Source organism: Cetorhinus maximus, chromosome 2 (assembly GCF_964194155.1).
Source record: "Cetorhinus maximus chromosome 2, sCetMax3.hap1.1, whole genome shotgun sequence".
NCBI classification, from domain to species: Eukaryota; Metazoa; Chordata; class Chondrichthyes; order Lamniformes; family Cetorhinidae; genus Cetorhinus; species Cetorhinus maximus.
Genome location: NC_135880.1, coordinates 178214662 through 178235102, shown reverse-complemented (window position 1 = coordinate 178235102; position 20441 = coordinate 178214662). Strand labels below are relative to the sequence as shown.

General features: G+C 42.1%; 1 protein-coding gene across 1 annotated transcript in view; it reads left to right on the top strand.

Moving 5' to 3' along the window:
• Positions 1–3323: 3323 nt before the first annotated feature.
• Positions 3324–20441, top strand: part of gda (guanine deaminase) — a 37789-nt gene continuing 20671 nt past the window's right edge. Inside the window, exons 1-4 of the mRNA XM_078529609.1 lie at positions 3324–3562; positions 6366–6454; positions 8475–8649; positions 20211–20298. Coding sequence (XP_078385735.1) covers positions 3344–3562; positions 6366–6454; positions 8475–8649; positions 20211–20298 — 571 coding nt within the window. The 5' untranslated portion in view covers positions 3324–3343. The remainder of the gene's footprint in view (positions 3563–6365; positions 6455–8474; positions 8650–20210; positions 20299–20441) is intronic.

Below are 20441 nucleotides of genomic sequence, written 5' to 3'. Positions count from 1 at the left end.
ACAATAATTAAAAGAAATAAATTCATTGTTGGTTTTTAAAAAAAATAGCAAATTTAATGCACCTTTATTTCTAAAAAACATACTGTAGGCTTTAAATACTTCAAATTGTTTTAAAACTTATCACTTAGACAGATGCAACATTGAGCTTATTTGCAAAATGGTGACTGTTAGTTGCAAGAATGCTACTCTGCTTCTAATTAAATTGTTACTTGTTGCACAAAAGCCCATGCAAGTCTGTGGGGTCGTGGGGGGTTTGTTCAGAACATAAGAGAAAATAAAGTCTGTAGAAGAGAGTAGTGATATGGTAAAATCGAGCAGATTGTGCAAGGAATGGACAGAAAGTTTAATAACAGTTATAGGGCATTGGTGACTAAGACCACATCAGGGAAAACAGTAAAATGTTAAAATCAAGGGACTATACCTGAATGCATGAAGCATTTGTAAAAAGATAAATGAATTAATGGCACAAATAAGGATAAATGGGCTTGCTCTAGTAGCCATTACTAAGATGTGGTTGCAAGGTGACCAAGGTTAGGAACTAAACATTCCAGGCTGCTTAACTTTTAGAAAAGATAGGCATAATGGAGAATTAGGTGGGGTAACTTGGTAACAAAGGATGAGATAAAGGCAGTCAGGATAAAGGAGCTAAGTCCAGAAAATCAGGATGTAGAATCAGTGTGGGTGGAGTGACAAAATAACAAATTGCAGAAAGCACTGGTGGGGGGAATGTAGTTGATAGGCCCCCTAATGGACTGGGTATAAATCAGGAAGTCAGTGCTGCAATGCCACCAACACCACTGCCCCCTCCCCCCACCACCACCAATAAAATAGTGTGGAGGGGGAGCCAGCCTGACATATTTTTCTGCCACTTTCATGGCCCCCTGCTCACCCACTCCCGCCTCCAAACCCAACTCAAAGGAGCTAGAAAAATTTCAGCCTTGATGTCCTCCTCGTAACTCACTTTCCCAGCTGGTTGTTCACTAAGGGAGCAAGGGATGCAAGGATTGGGCGAGAAAGTGGAGTTGAGGGTGAGGATCAGCCATGATCATGTTAAATGATGGGGCAGGCTCAAGGTGATACACGCCAATGCCTGCTCCTATTTCCTATGTTATTAGGTTCTACACGGTACCAGGAAAAAGGCTATCTAAACGCAACTGGAGAAGAACTTGCAACCCAAGACGGGAAGGTCAAGTTGTCATGCTCCAGGTCCAGACCAATTACATTTTCTTCTTATTATTTCATGGAATTTGAGCCTTGCTGCAAGACAGCATTTGTTGCCTATTTCTAATTGTCCATTGAAAGAAGAAAAGAACAGGGAGAAGTCCTGCTAAGGGAGGACTGGAAGCTTGTTTCAAGTATAAGGGCAGCAGTCTTATTTAGTGTGTGTCTGTGAGAGGTCATTATTGAACTGATCTCAATATGTCTGTCCCCAGAGGCAGAGTGCCTCATGGCAGAGTCACATAACTATGGCAAGTTAGTCAGTACAGAATTGCATTTCCAAAACCCAAACATCCCCCTTTTCATATAAAAGGAGATACAAACATTCCCCTTTTCATATTAAAAGATATAAACATTCCCTTTTCCATGTTAAAAAAAGATACAAACATTGCCTTTTTGCCCAGTGACCAAAAGACACATATGCATGCATCCTGTGTGACTGTGAGGTGCCCAAGTTACCCACAATATACCCATTGTTCTCATGCATTGAAAACTATTTGGTCTGCTATTCAGGCTCTGCATGTGCATTACATGCATAGTCTTTAAACCATGTAGGTCTCTTAATGAAATGTGAGCACATTGATGTTGGCTGTTTGGCTGGATGATGTTCCTTTTCTGGAGAGTGTTGTTCTTGTGGCACTTGTTGCCTTGGTGAGTGTTCTTGTTCCATTGCTGTTGTTGGGGACTCATGAACCCCTGTTATTGATGGCAGTCCTGTACACTTCTGTACAGCTGGTGAGATCCCTTCTCCCTGACTGGCTGATTGCAGTGAAGGAGCAGCTTCACTTGTTGACCGTATGTGCCTGCGGTTACGCCTTTATATCTGGTTCAGTTTTTTCAACTCCCGCTTTGAGTTGCCAACTGTGGAATTGTGGGTCATTCTTTTCTCCTGGTACCTTTGTGATGTCGCTGAAATTTGTTTGTTCAGATCTCGCTCAGCTTGGTTCATTGAAGTCTTCAGTTTATTGTGTGTTTTCAAAGGTATAGACTCAGCTGGAATCTTGCCCTTCAACTCTTCCAGTTCAGCTCTTACATGAACATTTTCCTGTAGAATATTTACCTTTGGCTCATGCATTTCATTGCACTGATGTGGTCGGCAACCATCTTGTGTTTTACTTGAATATTGTCTCCCTCTCTCTGGGGGTTTCTGCCCAGCAGAGCAGGTTTTGAGTGATTAGTGCCTCAAGGGTGGACAAGTCAGTTTGGGAGAGGATGCTGCTGTTGGGCCACCTTTCTTGTTCCCAGATTTGGAGCATCTTGTGAAGGAACCACTGTTGGTGCTTCTCCAGTGCTTTGAGATGCCTGCCGTAGGTTATGCATACCTCCGAAGCATATAGAATGTATGGCATATTATAAAAAAGAATATAGAGGCACTGGAGAAAGTGCAATAAAGATGTCCATTGATGATATCAGATATCTGAGAGGTCCTAGCCATTAGGAGAAACTGAACAAGCTGAGACGCCTTTCTCTAGAAAAGAGGAGACTGAATAATGGTCTTTAAAATGATGAAACTTGTGGAGGAGTCCAAAACTAGGGGGCCATAAATACGAGATAGAGGCTAATAAATCCAATAGGGAATTCAGAAATAACTTCTTTACCCGGAGAATGGAACTCACTAGTATATGGAGCGCTCGAAGGTTGTGGCATAGATGCGTTTACGGAGAGGCTAGACAAACACACGAGAGCGAAAGAATGTGTTAATAGGATGAAATTCTGGTATAAGCAATTGCAGGAATGGGTCCAGTAGAATAACGTATTTCTTTGTTATCCGTGTCAACACCACAACAAGGAGGAAATGGGAGATGTTTTGGTAAAAGATGCCACAAGAATAGCAACTGCGGGGCATAAAAAAAAACCCAATCCTTTTTAAACTGTCAACCATGGGAGATCGGAGTGTGTGATGAACGCCAGCAACCACACTGTTACCTGTTTTCTAAACTTGTACTTTTTTAAAAAAAAATTCTAAATGGTTTAGTCATTTTTTGTTTAATGAAGCCAGAGGAAACGATGCAGCTTATTGCAGCGGGCGCTTATTGGTTTGTTTTAGAGAAGGAATACGCCCCCTGCTAGATAAATATCGCACCTACGCTTAGCCCAAAGCTAAGGACCAGGGTGAAGGAGCAAAATGGAGTGGTACCTTGATGCGTCCTCCCTTGGACTCCAGAGTGAACTAGCGCCTCAGCGCTGCGGAAGACGCCGGTCTGTGGAAACCATGGCTACCAAAGCCCACTGTTCACCAGGCCACCGTCTCCAAGTTTTCAAGGGGACTTTGCTCCACTCCACTGACACTTCCCCATTGGAAACTCTGGACCCTCGTATCCTGGGAGTGAACGGGATGGGGAAGGTGAGGACTTGATTTCAAATTTCTTGTTTTCCAAAAAAAAAAGGAACACAAAAAATTGTGGAGGGGCGAAATTGGTTGTTAAATGGGATTTTTTTTTTTAAAGCATTTGTCCAATGCTTTTTACAGTGTTTGTAAAAGAAAACTTCACGGGATATCTGCAGAAGTAACAGCTTTCCTGTCACAATTCCAAGTGTCAACGCCAGCTGATCACTAGCTAGGTTCCCTTGTCGTTTGCGAGGCATTAACTCATGCAAAACTTTATTTTGCATAACAATTATCAGAGCACTGTACAGGTTTCCAACTTAACTGAGCCAAGCTTTCAACCTGTGTGCGAATTGTTGCTGGGGAATTGCATTAAGTACATTCTCCGTGAGGCAATTGTGGTAAAAGCCAGTCTCTGGGTGAGGGCTGTACTCTGTACCCAGTACAAAGTATGCAGTTTATGTTCTAGTTATCTTTCTTTCAATGAGAAACCAGGGTCCACAGTACAGAACATAAACAACTTGATTTGCTTCATTCAGGTCCTTTTCCACCATCCTATTCTGGTTCAAAGATGTGTTTTCTTTTTGTAATTCTAAGAACATGAAGAGTGGTGACTATTTAGCCCATCGTGCCTGTGTCAGCTCTTTGGTAGGGTTGTCCAGTTAGCCCCATTCCCTCTGCCCTTTTGCTGTAGTACCGCACATGTTTCAACTTCAAATATTTACCCAACTCCCCACTGAAAGTTACTCTTGAATCTGCTTCCACCAGCCTTTCAGGCAGCGCATTCCAGTTAATATCAATTCACTGCATCATTTTTCTTTTTTCCATGTGCCCCTTGCTCTTTTGTCAATCGTCCTAAATCTCTGTTCTTTGGTTCCCGACCCTCTGCCACTTGAAGCAGTTTCTCCTTATTTACTGTAGCAAAATCCCTCATGATTTTAAGCTCTTCTATTTAACCTCCTTGCTGCACCTGAATGAGAATGATAGCCGAGTTTGGCTTGTCAGATTGTCTTGTGTCAACCAATTTGAGTTGAATGTGACCCTAGCCTGCCTAAACTACTAAATAACCACAGGCTACAGAGTGAATGAATAAATCATTCTTTCCAGATCATTATTGTCACTCATTCAAGTGGTTGTTTACAGCACTTCACATGGGTGAGCAAATGAAACAGAAACCTGTGCCGTTTTTCAGGTGGTATCTTTTAGTTTCTAAACAATAACAGGTGCTGCCTCCTATTATTTGTTCAACTGCTGAAAATGTGAAGTGATGATTGCTGATATAAATGATCAGGTAGCAACTTGTCAAAGGATTACACTGAGGTCAAGGTTGAGATGGAATTTTGAATAAAAACTCTGATTTAGAAAACTTTGCAGAGTTATATGGAGTATATCTGAAGAAGGTAATGATTGCTTGGTAGTACTGAACTTGAACATTGCCGAAAAGAGAGACATGTTTTGGAAACATTTTGAATTGCACTCATCAGGACAGACGCAAGAATACCAAATTTCAAATGATCACAACAATTTATACTACAGGAGAAAAGGGTGCTGATTGGTAAGTCAACTCTATAATTCCCCATTGCTGTCTCCATGGTGATGCTTTGGCCAATCAGTCAACTTGCCAACCAGCATCCCTTTCTCCTGCAGTATAAATTGTTGTGATGGTTTGAAAGTTGGTATTCTTGAATTTGTCCTGATGAGTTCAAGACAAAATGCTTCAACAGCATATCTCTCTTTCCACAATATTTTAAGTAGGGATTGTTATATATTTCTTGCTTTAATTATTAAAAAAAACTACATTGTTGACAATTGGACTTGACAAACTGGGGACCAATGAATTTCCACCAAAAGAAATTTCAGTCGTCAAGGTGATATGCAGTAATATCCAAATATCAGAATGTAAACTTTAATGGATGTATTGATATAACATGCAGCTACATTAGATGGGTGATTTGTTTTGGGATGTGTCATGTAGGGTGTGATTTAAAACAATCATGGTCAGAAGGTTGTGTGTTCAAGTCTCACTCCAGAGACTTAAGCACATAGTCCAGCATTACCCACCAGTATAGTGCTGAGCGAGCACTGTTGGAGGTGCCTTCATTAAGATGAGATGTCAAACTGAAGCCCTGTTTACCCTGGGGCAATGTAGAGGTAGGTAAAAGATTCCATGGCATTGGCACTTTCAGGTCATTGTTTTTATCTATCAATTGATATCACTAGAAAAACAGATTATCTGCTTATTTGTTACATTGCTGTTTGTGGGTGCTTGCTGTGTGCAAATTGACTGCCACATTTCCTGTATTACAACAGTGACTACTCTTCAAAAGTACTCAATTGTTTGGAAAGCCCTTTGGGAAGTCATGATGTTGTGAAAGGCACTATAGAAATGCAGGACTTTCTATCTACTTCAAAAGCCAAATGCTGGAAATCTGAAATTCAAAAACGGAAAATGCTGGAAATACTTAGCATGTCAGGCCGCATGTGTGGAGAGAGAAACAGAGTTAATGTTTGGGTTGTGATGACCCTTCATGAGAACCCTGTCCATCATTTTTCTAAAGAAGCTCCCTAGAACAGTATGAGTTTTGCAGTCAGTTGGAGGTTGTTCATGTGATAATGAGGTGGACCCTTAAAATACAGGCAGGCTCAGGGCACCACATTGTGTGGATGAATCTTCCAACACTCCCTCGCTTCTGATCACACATATATCTAATCAGAGACAATATTGGCATTTATCTATCAAGCTGGTAGACGCCCAGTATTCCCATGAAGAACAAATGTTTTTAATCCAACGGAATAAGCTACATTTCTTATTTCCTTGCAGATTGTTTTCATTGAGACTGTTGATAAAGAAAAAGAGTTGTCCAAAAAATGGCATTTCAAGAAAGAAGACATCAAAGTGCTTCGACCAAGGTTAGTGAGCACTGAATATTATCGAACAGGGTCCTCGCTCATTGGCCATATATCGCAGGGAGTCATGTGGAGTGGGGAGTGAAAACCTTGGGATGGTGTCATTTTGCATTTGTAACCTCAGTCCCTAAATGTTCCTATTTTAAAGTGTTTCTTGTTTGCAGCCCCAGCTTCCTCATATTGTTCCATTTTCTTATTCACAGCTGAGTCTGTCCCCATCAGATTTCATGGTTTGCTTTCTAATTCCGTATAATGCATCCCTCAGACACAACTGAGGATGGTGAATAGTTAGAAAAGGCCAACCAATGTTGGAAGGAGCCATCTCAGAGACTCTCAAGTGTCCATGGCAACAACCACTTTGTGAAGGAATTATCTTGAAACAGAATGTTTTCCAACTGCAGGGTGACCAACTGTCCTGTATATTAAGAGATTGTACCTTATTTTGACTGTTTCTCCCATGTCAAAGGACACCTTTTGTCCCTTATTTGAGGACAACCTGTGGGAGACTGATCCTGAGAGTCTCCTTTTGCCTTTGCCTCTTTGTATCTTTTTTGCGAGCATGTGTGCAGTGGCCATTGGCTGCCATGTCCAAGAGGAAGGTGGAATGTAATGGAAGACCTCTTCAGTACAAGTGATACATGTTTTTCCATGAGTCCCACGATATGCCTTTAATTCCTACATGGCCTCGCCCCTCCCTATCTCTGTAATCTCCTCCAGCTATACAACCCTCTGAGATCTCTGCACTCATCCAATTCTGTCCTCTCGAGCATTCCTGATTTCCATCACTCTATCATTGGCAACCATGCCTTCAGCTGCTCGGAGTGTAAGCCTCTCTCCTCCTCCTTTATGATACACCTTTAAAACCTACCACTTTGATTCATTTTCGGTCACCTGTCCTAATATCTTATGTGGCTGGGTTTGATATAGCACTCCCGTGAAATGATTTTGGACATTTTGTGAAGTTAAAGGTACTATATTAATGCATGTTGTTGGTGTTGTTGTTATTGATGAACGATTCCAGGCCAGCTGTATTGTTTACACAGTGGAGCATCACATGAATGTTGATGGGAAGTCAGAAGTCACAGGATGTAGAAAGGGGGGTTGGGGGGGATGTGCGGTGGGGGCGGGGGGTGTGCAGGGGAGTAGGGGGGCGGTGGGGGAGCGTTGGGGGCGGTCATCATGACATGGGAAAGGGATGGTGTAGACAAGTAGAGGGGTAGGGGTAGCACAGAATGGGAGAGAGTTGGTATGGAGGAAGGGGGGAGACGCAGGGGAGTAGGTGGAGTAGCACTCAATGGGGAGGGTGCAGATGGGGTGGAGGGGGGCGAGGCGGAGGGAAGGGTGGTGCGGAATGGGTGTGATTTGAGGGTATTGGTGCACAGGGGCAGAATGGTGCCGGAATGTGCAGGGTTGCTTCTTTCAACACATTCTGACAACTACACCAGGGCACTTCTCCACTTCCCCAAGGCCACCGATATAAGGTGGTCACTAATAAATCCAATAGACACTTCAGGAGAAACTTCCTTAGCTGGAGCGTGGTGAGAATGTGGAACTCGTGACTACAGGGAGTGGTTGAGGTGATTGGTAGTGATATGTTTAAAGGGAAGATGAAAAAACACATGAGGGAAAAGCGGATGAAAGGATATCCTGAGTGGGATAGAGGCTCATGGTGGAGCATAAGCACCAGCATAGAGCAGTTGGGCCAAATGGCCTGTTTCTGTGCTGTAAATTCTATGTATCCCCTCCATTCCTTGACTCCATCAGAAATTTGAGGTGTAATTGTTGACCTGTGCCGTGCCTGAATCGAAGAACTTGGGCTTGCAGTTTGATTTTGTTAATATGATGCCCTCTTATTTCATTGTTGTCAGTTTGATTATTTTGGAACCAATAACGAATAAGCAATCATTACTGCTGTGAGCAGGCCTTAAATCTTTTGCTTTCACCGTGATGCGTTGCATTGAATTGATTTAAACGTAAAAGGATGGAGACTCAGCATTAACGATTTATATTCTTTTCAATCCAGGGAGGAATTCTTTATTCCCGGACTGATCGACACGCATATCCATGCATCCCAATATCCAAACATGGGATCTTGCCTGGATCTACCACTTCTCGATTGGTTGATCAAATATACATTTCCTGTTGAAGCCAAATTCAAAGACCTGAAGTTTGCGGAGGATACCTACACTAAAGTAGTGGTATGTCCAACATGATCCACTTCTTCTTCAGTTCTCTGCCTGAGGGCAGGTCCGACACACGGTGCGGTAATCACCACCTTAGGGAGGGCAAGGAAGCAGGTCCCAAATCCACCGCATCAGGAATGGGGTACAAAGCCTATACTGTTGGCACCAATCTGATCCACACCAGCCGTCAGAGAACTGAGCCCACCGGCTCCCTAATGAGTCATTCACCAATATGCAAATTAGGAGCAGGAGTAGGCCGCTTGGCCCTTCAAGTCTGCTCCACCATTCAATAAGATCACGGCTGATCTGATTGTGGTCTCAACTCCAAATTCCCACTGACCCCCCACCCCCGATAACCTTTAACTCCCTTGTTAGTCAAGAACCTATCCACCTCTGTCTTAAAACTATTCAATGACCCTGTCTCCACCACTCTCTGGGGAAGAGAGTTCCAAAGACTCACAAGTCCAAGTTGCTGTGGCAACCTACACTTTTAAATGTATGTTGTAGCCTGGGGCTATTGGTAGAAGCTCCAATTTCTTCCCATCACATGGCTGAACAAGAACCTCTTGCACTCTCATCACTGGCCATTGATGTGTGATGGAAGGATTTGCAAGTTGATATCAATCTGTTTGGCCACATTGTGAACCCATTTTCCTTGGCTATCATGTCCTAGGGTGGGGTTTGAACCCAGAGCTCCTGCGTCAGAGACAGGATGCTACCCACTGCGCCACAAGACCTCTGCCCAACATGATAACGTGCTTCAATTATTTCATTGCCCTATTTCTTCCATTGATATGGTAGGAGACATTTGAGAATTAAAACCTGTTCTACCTCACATGCATCAAGCACTGTTTGAAGCCACCTGTTTGTGTTGTGACTAGCTCTGCCCTCTTTCTCGCATTTCTTGCAGTAATTAATGCTGTAACCATAGTGATAGTCATTACGGCCTATAAGGAGGCCATTCAGTCCATTAAGCCCATGCTGGCTCTCTGTAGAGCAAACCAGCCAGTCTGAAACTCCCACTCTATCCCTGTAGCCCTGCAAATTTATTCCAAAATGTCGTTCGCCTCTGCTTCCACCGCCCTCTTAGGCAGTGAGTGCCTTAACACATCAATTATTCAGCAAATGCAACTTAAAATTGGATTAGTATTTCAACCTTGCACTGTCCAGCATTAATTCAATCCACTCAGTTGTGTTTAGTTTGTTTAGAAACTGCTTGCACGGTATCAATCCAGTCTTACTACTACTGCCACATATGATGGATGATTCACATCTTGGACAAGCCTCTAATGAATGCAAGAGCACTGAGTACTCTCCTGATAAATATCTATCAAGGAACCAAATTCTCGTCATCTTAACTCCCCATCAAGGAACTAGGTTTAGTGCCTACACCTAAAATTAAATGATGCCCATGTTTCCCACATCAAATTGCTTTGCATCACCCAGTGCAACTCAAATTGCCCATTGATCTTAGCAACCTCTAGTTCGTGGACCCATGAACTGCTGAGTTAATGCATTGAAAAATGTTTCATTATTTTTGATGGAATGTGTTAACATTTGAAACTGAAGAAGGTATAAAGTTAAAAGGGAAAGGGCAGAACAATGTGATTTGTTTTGGATTTCATTCGCAAAGAGACAAGAAGGACAAAAGAGGCCAAGTGGCCTCCTCCAGTGCTGGAATCTTGTTTAGTTCTACGCAAGAAAGAAAGAACTTGAATTTAAATGGCTGCTTTTACAACCTTTGACTTGTAAACATCTGTGAAGTAGTTTTGAAGTGTAGTCATTGTTGTAATGTAAGAAACATAGCAGCCAATTTGCGTACAGCAAGCTCCCACAAACAGCAATTTGATAATAATCAGATCATCTGTTTTAACAATATTGGCGAGAACACTTAAGGAGAAAAGGGTGCTGATTGGTTGGCAGGTCGGCTCTGGTCGAGGTGTTGCCAGGGAGAATGCAGCAGGGACCTATCGTCCCCCGTACTTTTGTTTAATTCAAAAAAGGCACAACGCTTGGACATGTTCCTTTCATCTAGAGAGGTCCCTGTTTGTGAATATATGTAGCTTCTAAGAGGCACAAGTGAGCCACATTGTGAACTCAATTTAAGATTCTCAGTCGACTTCGCAATGTTGCTCCTTAACGCTTGTTGGAAGCTACATATGTTCATACGCAGGGACCTGTCCTCTGCAGGCAAAAGGAACATTTTGCACTTTTTTTGAATTAAACTAAAGCATGGGGGACAGTATTTCCCTGGTGCATTCTCCCTGGCACTGCCTGGACCAAACAGGGATGACTTGCCAACCAATTAACATCCTTTTCTCATGCAATATAAATTGTTGCTCCCTTTGAAAGTTGACATTCTTGTGTCTGTCCTGATGAGTGGAGGACAAAAAGCTTCGACAGTGTGTCTTTTTTTTTCAGCAGTCCACAGGGAGAACTTCCCTGCTCTTCTTTTGAAATATGACCATGAGATCACTTGAGAGGTGGATGGGGATTTGGTTCAACATTCTGAAAGACTTCACCTGCAACAATGTAGCACGCTCTCGGTATGGCACTGGGGGCATCAGTATGGATTTCAAGCTTAAGTCTCTGGGTGGGACTGGAACCCATCATCTCCTGACTCAAGAGGCACAAGTGTTGTCCACTGAGTCACAGCTGACACGATAGGGAAGTGATTGTTCTGAGCAGTTTATGTGGTCAGGAGGTTTGATTACAATAGAGTGATGTATTTCCAAATCATATGGAAATAGATTCTGCATATCAAAATATGCCATGACTTGTTTGTAAATTTGTAGTCAGTTGCATTCACTCCCGTCCACTGGGCAATGGTTAGTTACTAAAGCAGTGTCTGTGAGAACAAAGGGGAATTTGAATGGAACAAAGAGGATGTTGCAGCCCGGTTTCACAAATCACTAAAAGTACTTATGCACATTGGCAAGGTCACAAAGTGCCAATTGTTACGAACAGGGGAAAGAGACAAGAAGAAGGCCCCTAATTCTCCCACCCTTCTTCTGTAATCAGTGTAGTTTAATTTGCACAAGGCTAAGATGTGATCCCAGCCCCAACCCTGCCCCACCCCTCGCATTTGTCTTTGTGGTCAGTCTTTTTTCCAAGGTAACTAACACAGATTTCAATGGAATTTCAAAACCAGAGCATCATCTATTCACATATCACTACTTCATACACACAGTAAACTAAAGGAGTTTCACTTCTATGAATATTAAAACCAAAAATGGTAAGCTGCCATTTCATGTTTGTAAGAGTCCAGTGAGAGGGTCTCTTCCACTCTTGAACTGAAGATCAGACGAGTCCAGATAGCTGAAGATAGGATTTTGTGGATTAAGAGATGTGCAGCAAGTAGAGTGGACAGCCTCGATAATACTTGTAGCCAGAGGACCAGTTTCCCTTTACCAGGTAAACTTGGGATCTTTCAGAAACAGGCTTTAAGCCTTGTGTCTTGGTAGAAGGCCAGATATTTTCATTTATTTATTCATTCTTTCATGGGATGTGGGCATTACTGGCAAGGCCAGAATTTGTTACCCATCCCTAATTGCCCTTGCACTGAATGGCTTGCTAGGCCATTTCAGAGGGCGGTTAAGAGTCAATCACATTGCTGTGGGTCTGGAGTCACATGGGTAAAAATGACAGATTTCCTTCCCTAAAGGGTATTAGTGAACCAGATGGGGTTTTTACACTAATCCATGTTAGTTTCATGGTTGCCATTACTGAGACCAGCTTTCAATCCCAGATTTTATGAATTGAATTTAAATTCCACCAAACTGCCATGATGGGATTTGAACCCATGTCCACAATGTTTTAACCTGGGTCACTGGACAGTACCACTACACCACTGTCTCACTAGCCTGATTTCAGTAGTGATGTTTCTTCTGATGTTACTCCTGCATCCTGCAGTCTGTTGTCTGGTGCAAAAAGCAAGCAGGGCTTATAATAAAAAGCTTTCCAAAATCAAAGAATTTCAATCACATGACTGACCATTGATATACGATGGCAAGAAGTCAATAGTCATTCATATTAATGAAGTAGCTTCCACCTACAATGGTCAAAACTATCGATATACAATTGAGGCAGGTGGGGTCCTTAGCACTTCCCTTGTGCATAATAAGTTTTGTTAGTTCTCCTTTGTTACCTAGTAGTCTTGGAGACAAAGACTGAGGCCTTATTGTCCTCGCTGCTTTAGGGTAACTCCTGACAAGGGCAGATGCAACATTCCACAAGGATGTGGTCTAGGCATGTTCATTGTAATCCACCTTTTAGAAGCTACCAGAAGCTTGGCCGACTTGCAGTTCCAAGAGCAAGGTGACCTGTGGCAGCCGTCTTAAATATTCAGCAGTGTCCTTTTTAAAGAGGGCATGCATATTTTAAAAAACTTGTAATGTCCTTATGTCTGCTCAACATGACATTCTGTCACCCCTCGGGGGTGGGGGGGGAGTTCTATTTTATTGCTTTTTCATGGTTTATTTGTAAAGCTAAAGAAAATATGTTTAGTTCATTCTTCCATTCATGCTGGAGTCTTCACACACAATACTTGGCTAATGCATTACAGATCCTGTTACACCTTTCCTCTTTTAATATTTCCCTGTTACGTGTTAACCGGTGATTTTTTTTCTTTTTTTCCCACTCTTTAAAACAGTCTGAGCTGATTTCAACTTTTTGACCTCACTGGCCTCTTATGCCTGGAGTTTTCTCATCTTTAAACTCTACAAGGAATGTCACGGTTAAGTCTATAGTTAGATTGTCTCCTTCTTCTTTAGCTGTGGAAACAACCTTTTTGTTTTAAGTTCACTTCCCAGACTCAAACATTTTAAATTTTCTTTTTGAGGTAACGAGTTCAAAATGGCCTCTTTTCGTGCCAACAATCAATTCCTGCTTTGATAATAATCCCCTCTCGCTGACCCAAGAATGTCATTCAGATGCTTTTGTTTTTTGTTTTGAACTTTTTTTTTCTTTAGTACCATGAGCCTTCCATGGAATTCACAAGTTACTTTATTCCAATCATTCTGAGGTTGTTGAGGTCTTTTGAACTGAGTCCACTTGCCTCTTTCTCTGCAATTTTTTTTGAGGCTCAGCATTGACAGGACCATTTAATTCACTGTGAACTGTCATTAGGTTGTGTTTGATATGAAGGGTTTTAACATGCAGGTTAGGTTGACTGCTTGGGAAAAAGTGTTGTAAAGCCTTTAACCCTTGCTTGACTGTGTCCAAAATCGGGGAGTTTGTTAGTTCAGGTGTCAGTTCACTGAGGATTTGGATTTCTAGGGTGATGGAATGGGGTGCATTTGTTTCGTACTCCTGGGAGCTGTCAGCAGCACTTGAACTTCCTTTTGATTTGTTACAAGTGTGGGTTTGATTTAGACAGTAATGGCTTCCTCAGTTCCGTTACTGTAGGGGTGGATTGGTCCTCAATCTGTCCCATGTCTTTTGGGACACCCCTGCTCACAGGTGGCTGGCTAGCTTCTGCTGCCCTGCCCTGCGGCTCTTCAACTACGTCAAGTGTCTCCCTCACTACCTGTTTGTTCATTTGGGGACTCCCCTGGTCCCCCTCTATTTTTGGAAGGAAGGTTTCTGCAAGCCTCACTTCAGGCACATTTTCTTCAACCTTTACCTTTCCTACTCTGACAATTTGGCTTCCCTATGGATCTGTCTTGGCCATCTTAGGGTTAGTAGGCTCTAACCTGGTCCCTTCTAACTCTGTAGCCTTTTCAATTCTTACGGGTTCTATACTGTTCTATTCAAACTCTGTGGGCACTACCCTGGCCCTGTCTAATTCCATTAGCTTTATCTTAGCAATTCCAAGCCTCACGGGTTCTGTCACGCAGTGCAGGGCTTCTAAATCTTTCTCAGCTTTTTGCAACTCTGTAGAACTCTGCTGGCACTTTTCAGTCTCCCTGGACTGTTCGGGACATCTGGTGCATTTACATTGACTACCAGCCAGGTAGTTCCTTGATATGAGATCAATTCCTTGCATAGGCAAGTTTGGGATCACACTCACTGTTACAAACCCCGTAACAAGCTCTCAATTCAATTGAATTTTTACTAGTGGCACCTCAAGACATTCTCCAGTGAGTCCTTTGACTAGTACATTGTAAATGGTTCTGATCCTGCATGGGAAATCTCCAAATTATCCTGCTAATCTTCGATTTTCTCTGCTGGCAGCATCTCTAGGCAACCAGTATCTTGGAGAATGCTAATTGCTGATCTTCTTTTCCAGTTCCTTAGAAACACAAGGGGCCATCTTCCCCCTGACTACAAAATCCTGATAGGTATCTGCTCCCTCTGTTCTGGATGCACAGAGATTTACAACTCCCATGATTACAGATACTGGCTGTGCTACAATGGTCCCTGTGATTTTCTTTGCACACCAGCAATTTTCCTTGAGAAACTCTGGGTGCAGAGGGTGATGGTCGAGGGATGTTCTTGTGACTGGATGCCTCTGTCCAGTGGGGTTCCATAGGGATCGGTGTTGGGTTCCCTTGCTGTTTGTAGTATATATAAACGACTTAGACTTGAACTTAGGGGGGTTAATCAGTAAGTTCGCGGATGACACGAAAATTGGTGGGGTGGTAAATAGTGAGGAGGATAGCAATAGTCGGGCTGGTCAGATGGGCTGATCAGTGGCAAATGGAATTTAATCCGGATAAGTGTGAGGTGATGCACTTGGTCAGGACAAACAAGGCACGGGAATACACGATGAATGGTAGGACCCTGGGAAGTACCAAGGATGAGAGGGACCTTGGTGTGCATGTTCACCGGTTCCTTAAGGTAGCGGGACAGGTAGATGAAGTGGTTAAGAAAGCATATGGGATACTTGCCTTTATTGGCCGAGACATAGAATATAAGAGCAGGGAGGTTATGCTGGAACTGTATAAAATGCTGGTTAGGCCACAGCTGGAGTATTGCATGCTGTTCTGGAATCCGCATTGTAGGAAGGATGTGATTGCACTAGAGAGAGCCCAGAGGAGAGTTACCAGGATGTTGCCTGGGCTGGAGAGTTTTAGTTATGAGGAGAGATTGGATAGACTGGGGTTATTTTCTTTGGAGCAGAGGAGATTGAGGGGGGACATGATTGAGGTGTATAAAATTATGAGGAGCATAGATAGGATAGACAGGAAGGAACTTTTCCCCTTGGTGGAGGGATTAATAACCAGGGGGCATAGATTTAAGGTAAGGGGCAGGATGTCTAAAGTAGATATGAGGAAGAACTTTTTCACCCAGAGGGTGGTGGGAATCTGGAACTCACTGCCTGAGAGGATGGTAGAGGCAGAAACCCTCATAACATTTAAGTATTTGGATGTGCACTTGCGATGCCATGGCATACAAGACTATGTGCCTAGTGCTGGAAAATGGGATTAGAATAGTTAGGTACTTGTTTGACCAGTGCAGACTCGATGGGACAAAGGGCCTTTTTCTGTGCTGAAGACCTCTATGACTCTATAGCTTGCCACAATGGTAGCAAGCAGGGTGAAGCCCTGCTAGTTTGCCTTCCATACCCTTTCTTTTAAAAGTTGGGGATTGGTTTGCCTACTACTTTTTCCTTCAGATCTACTCCTGTTCCTTCTATCCCCCTTTTATTTCTCTCTTGCTGGTATGAAAAATCTGACGCAAGTCTGCTGTGGTTCAGAGACTTGTGAGTCAGTTCATAGTCAGCAGCCATAACTGCTGCTGCCCTGACTGAGGTAACTCTTTGTTCCTCTAGATGAATTTTTATATTGTAATGGAGTCAGTCTTTAAACTCTACCGGCAATACCAATTCCCTTAACACATTGCAGTGCACTCTATTTTTAAAGCATGGACCCCAGTCAAAAGCTATTTACTTTCATCTTTTGAATTCTAAATAGGTTAACGCAGGTTTGTTATGAGTATTCTGGAATTGTTGATTCTATGTCTCCAGGACTAACTTGTAAACATTAAGGCTGGCAGCCTTGGTCTGTTTGTAACTGGCAGACATTTCAGGAGACAGCATAGAATAGAGCTCTTGGCCTTCCCTGTCAACTGACCCTGTATCATAAGAATCCACACTTCTTGTGATCAGTGTAACTCATCTGCTACTTCTGAAAAGTGGTAACAAAAATTTTTGACATTGCTCTCTTCAAACTTGAGAATGAATTTGGAGAATTTCAGGGCTGCAAAACGTCTTTCTGGGTTACAGAGATTTGGACTACAGTTAGGTAGAGTTATATTTTCCCTAGTTGCTTCAAGCTGTCTTAGGTCTATATCTTTCTGTGCCTGCAGCTCCACCTCCCATTTCTGTAGCTGGAAACCCCTTTCTATCTCTTTTTCTCAGGCTTTCCTCTCTTTCTTTTCTTCCTGAGCTTCAAACTCTAGCTCTATTTTCAGCTTTTCAAGCTGTATTTTAGCTAGGATAACCCAGTCGATTTCACGTTCTAATTCCTCCTCTACCTGTTCCGGGTCTGGACTGAGACCCAAATGCTCACCAAGCATCTGAAGTAACTCAGATTTCTGTCGTATTGGCTAATTTCTAGCTCTACCTGCCTAGCTACAGCTTTCAGGGCAGAAGGGCAGGGCTTTCAGCTGTTTTATGTTTAGGGGTGCTAATTTTTCCCAAGTCAAGTCTCCTTATTCTACAAACATCTTTGCATTAAAATTAGCCATGATGGTTTTAGCGTTAGCGCATGAAAATCTGCTGTGGATTTCAACTTCTGAACATTCCTTTTTAGTTTCCAGTTGATTCCTTTAATGCCAAATTTGGCTCATTCTAGTGTAATTGATCAAAATTTGGCTCATTTGCAATGGATTCAATCCTAGATGCACCTCTCAGTTTCTGTTACGGAGAGGGGAGAGAGACAGACTAAAAGCCTCTAATTCTTCTACCCTTCTGTCCGTAATCACTGTGGTTTAATTCAGATAACACTAGGATGTACTCCCAAACCTCCCCAGTTTGTGTGTGGTCAGTTTTTTTCTCCAAAGTCACTGGCTCAGACATTCACGGAATTTTGAAACAAGAGTATTATTTATTCTAACGCACTTTTCCTGGAAAGGTTTATCACTACTTGTTATGCCACAGCAGATGATACGTGTCAGGTGAATCAAATCCACGAGGGAAACTTGATCGTGCTATCACAACGGTTTTGTAACTTGTATTTTCTGGAAATGCATGCACTGAATTCAGAAGTAATAATTCCACCAAGACTTTTAGAGATTTTTTTCAAAACCTAAATTAAAATATTTATTAACAAAAGAAAAGATTTCAAGCACATACATAGGACTACAAATTACTACTATAGTAACTCCTAAAATTCCTAATTAACCTGACTCCCAGTTAGACCCACTTTAAGGCAATGGTCCAAAAATAGATTTTAGATTTTAAACAGATCCAACAAATTAACACAATACTCTGTGCAGTGGAATTTCAAATGGCTTTTTCTCTACTTTCAGTTTCGGCAGACAGCAAGCTTATGCACAAATGCTGGAGGCTTCATTAAGACTATTTCACACACTTCTGTTAGATCCCACTGGGCCTTCTTCTGACACATAGCCTCATTCTCCTTTTATATATGTTTCTCTCTTAATATGTAAATTCTATTGTTTCATAAGTCTTTGAAATTGTAACTCCCTCATAACATAAAAGCTTTCATGTTGTCACTATATATTGTCAGTAACCCTTTGGGAAAAATAAACACATTACGTAGCATTACTTGTCTGGCTATTTGTTTACAGACTAAAATCCCTTTGAAATCCAAATCACCCTTCATCTCTCTAAAAATGCAAATTCCCTTCGCCCTTTACATGCTAAGCCAGCATCCATATTTACTCATTAGCATATCAAGCACATAGCTTTTGTAATTAAATCACAGACAGACCTAACTATACTTACCCCCATAAACCTACTTTACAATAAACCAGAAAACTATTATGAAAATTATTATACTTTCATGGTACTACTTCACACACACCACATACACACAAGAAAGATACAGTAAAATAAAGGAGTTTCACTTCTACGAATATTAAAACCAAATAGGATGGCTGACATTTCACATGTTTGTAAGGGTCTGGTGTAAGGGGCTTTTCCACTCAGGAGCTGAAGTTCAGACAATAGCTGAAGACAGGATTTTGTGGAGTTTCTTCAGAATAAGAGATGTGCAGGAAGTAGGGTGGACAGCCTGGATAGTACTTGTGATCAGGGGACCAATTTTCCTTTTCCAGGCAAACTTGGGATCTTTTGGAAATGGGCATTCAAGGGGGCATTTAATATTTAAACCTTGTGGCTTTGTAGGAGGCTAGATGTTGTAGCCTGATTTCAGCAGTGATGTTCCTTCTGGCGTCACTCCTGTGTTTTGCTGTCTGCTGCAAAATGCAAGCAGGGCTTATAATAAAAAGCTTTCCAAAATCAAAGAATTTTAGTCATTTGAAGACTGGCCATTAATACACAATGGAACGCGATCAATAGTGTGATCATATTATTGAAGTAGGCTTCACCTTCCTTGGCCAAAACCTTTGACATTTAATAGAAGCAGATAGGTGTCCTTAACCCTTGTGCATAATCAGTTTCATTAGTTCTTTTTGTTCCCTGGTAGAAAATCTGAGGCCTTATTGTTCTTGCTGCTTTGGGGTAAGTCCTGACAAAGGTTGATGCAACATTCCACAAGGATGTGGCCTAGGCATGTTTATTGTAGTTCAACTTTTAGAAGCTCCCGTAAGCCAACTTGTAATTCCAAGAGTCAGGTGACGCGTGGCAGCCATTTTAAAGATTCAGCAGTGTCCTTTTTTAAAGAGGGCATACAGGTTTTTTACAACTTTGTAAGCTTCTCATGGCTACTCAGCAGTATACAACAACGCACAAAGCACTGGGATACAGTTCTAGCAGGATAGTATTGAAAAGCAGAGAAGTTATGTTAAACTTCTACTGAACCCTGGTTAGACCACAATTGAAGTACTGTAGACAGTTCTGGTCTCCATATTATAAAAAGGATACAGAGACAGTGGTGAAGCTGAAGAGAATGGATGATGCCAAATCTGAGAGAGGTTATAACTATCAGGAGAGACCAAATAGACTGGGGCTCCTTTCTCTGACTGAAAAAGACTGAGGGGTGGTCTGTTAGAGGTCTTTAAAATGTTAAAGGAGGTTGATAGAGTAGACATAGGGAAATACCACCGGTGGTAAAGTCCAAAACCGGGAACCATCAATATAAGATAGTCACAAATAAATCCAATAATGAATTCGGAATAAACACCTTTACCCAGAGAATGTGGGAATGGGGAGCTCTTCACCACTGGGAGTGGTTGCGGTGAATAACATTGATGCATTTAAGGGGAAACTAACTAAACACACGAAGGAGAGAGTAATAGAAGGCTATGCTGATAGTGTGATTTGAAGTAGGGTGAAAGGAGGCTTGTGAGGAGCATAAATACCAACACAGAAAAAAATTTAGCAGAATGACCATTTTCTATGATGTAAGTTCTTTGTAGAAACAAGTTCTCTAAGTTGGAATGATACTTCTCTACATAGGTCAGGAAAACCCTAGAGGACAGAAAGAAATGCTTTTTTAAAAAAAAAATAGGAGCTTCTTATTAATGCTCTGTTCATTATTTGACAGAAAAGAACTCTAAGGAATGGCACTACCACTGCATGTTATTTTGCAACCATTCACACAGATTCATCTTTAAAGCTTTGCGACATTGTAGGTGAGTAGTTTAGCCAAATTTATTTGTTAACGCCAGTGTACATAGTGGATATCGGTTTGGAGTCAGGGGGGTTGGGGGCGGGCGTTGATGGGATGTGGATGCGGTGATTTCTGTACACCCAGCACTCTGGCAAGCAAATAAAA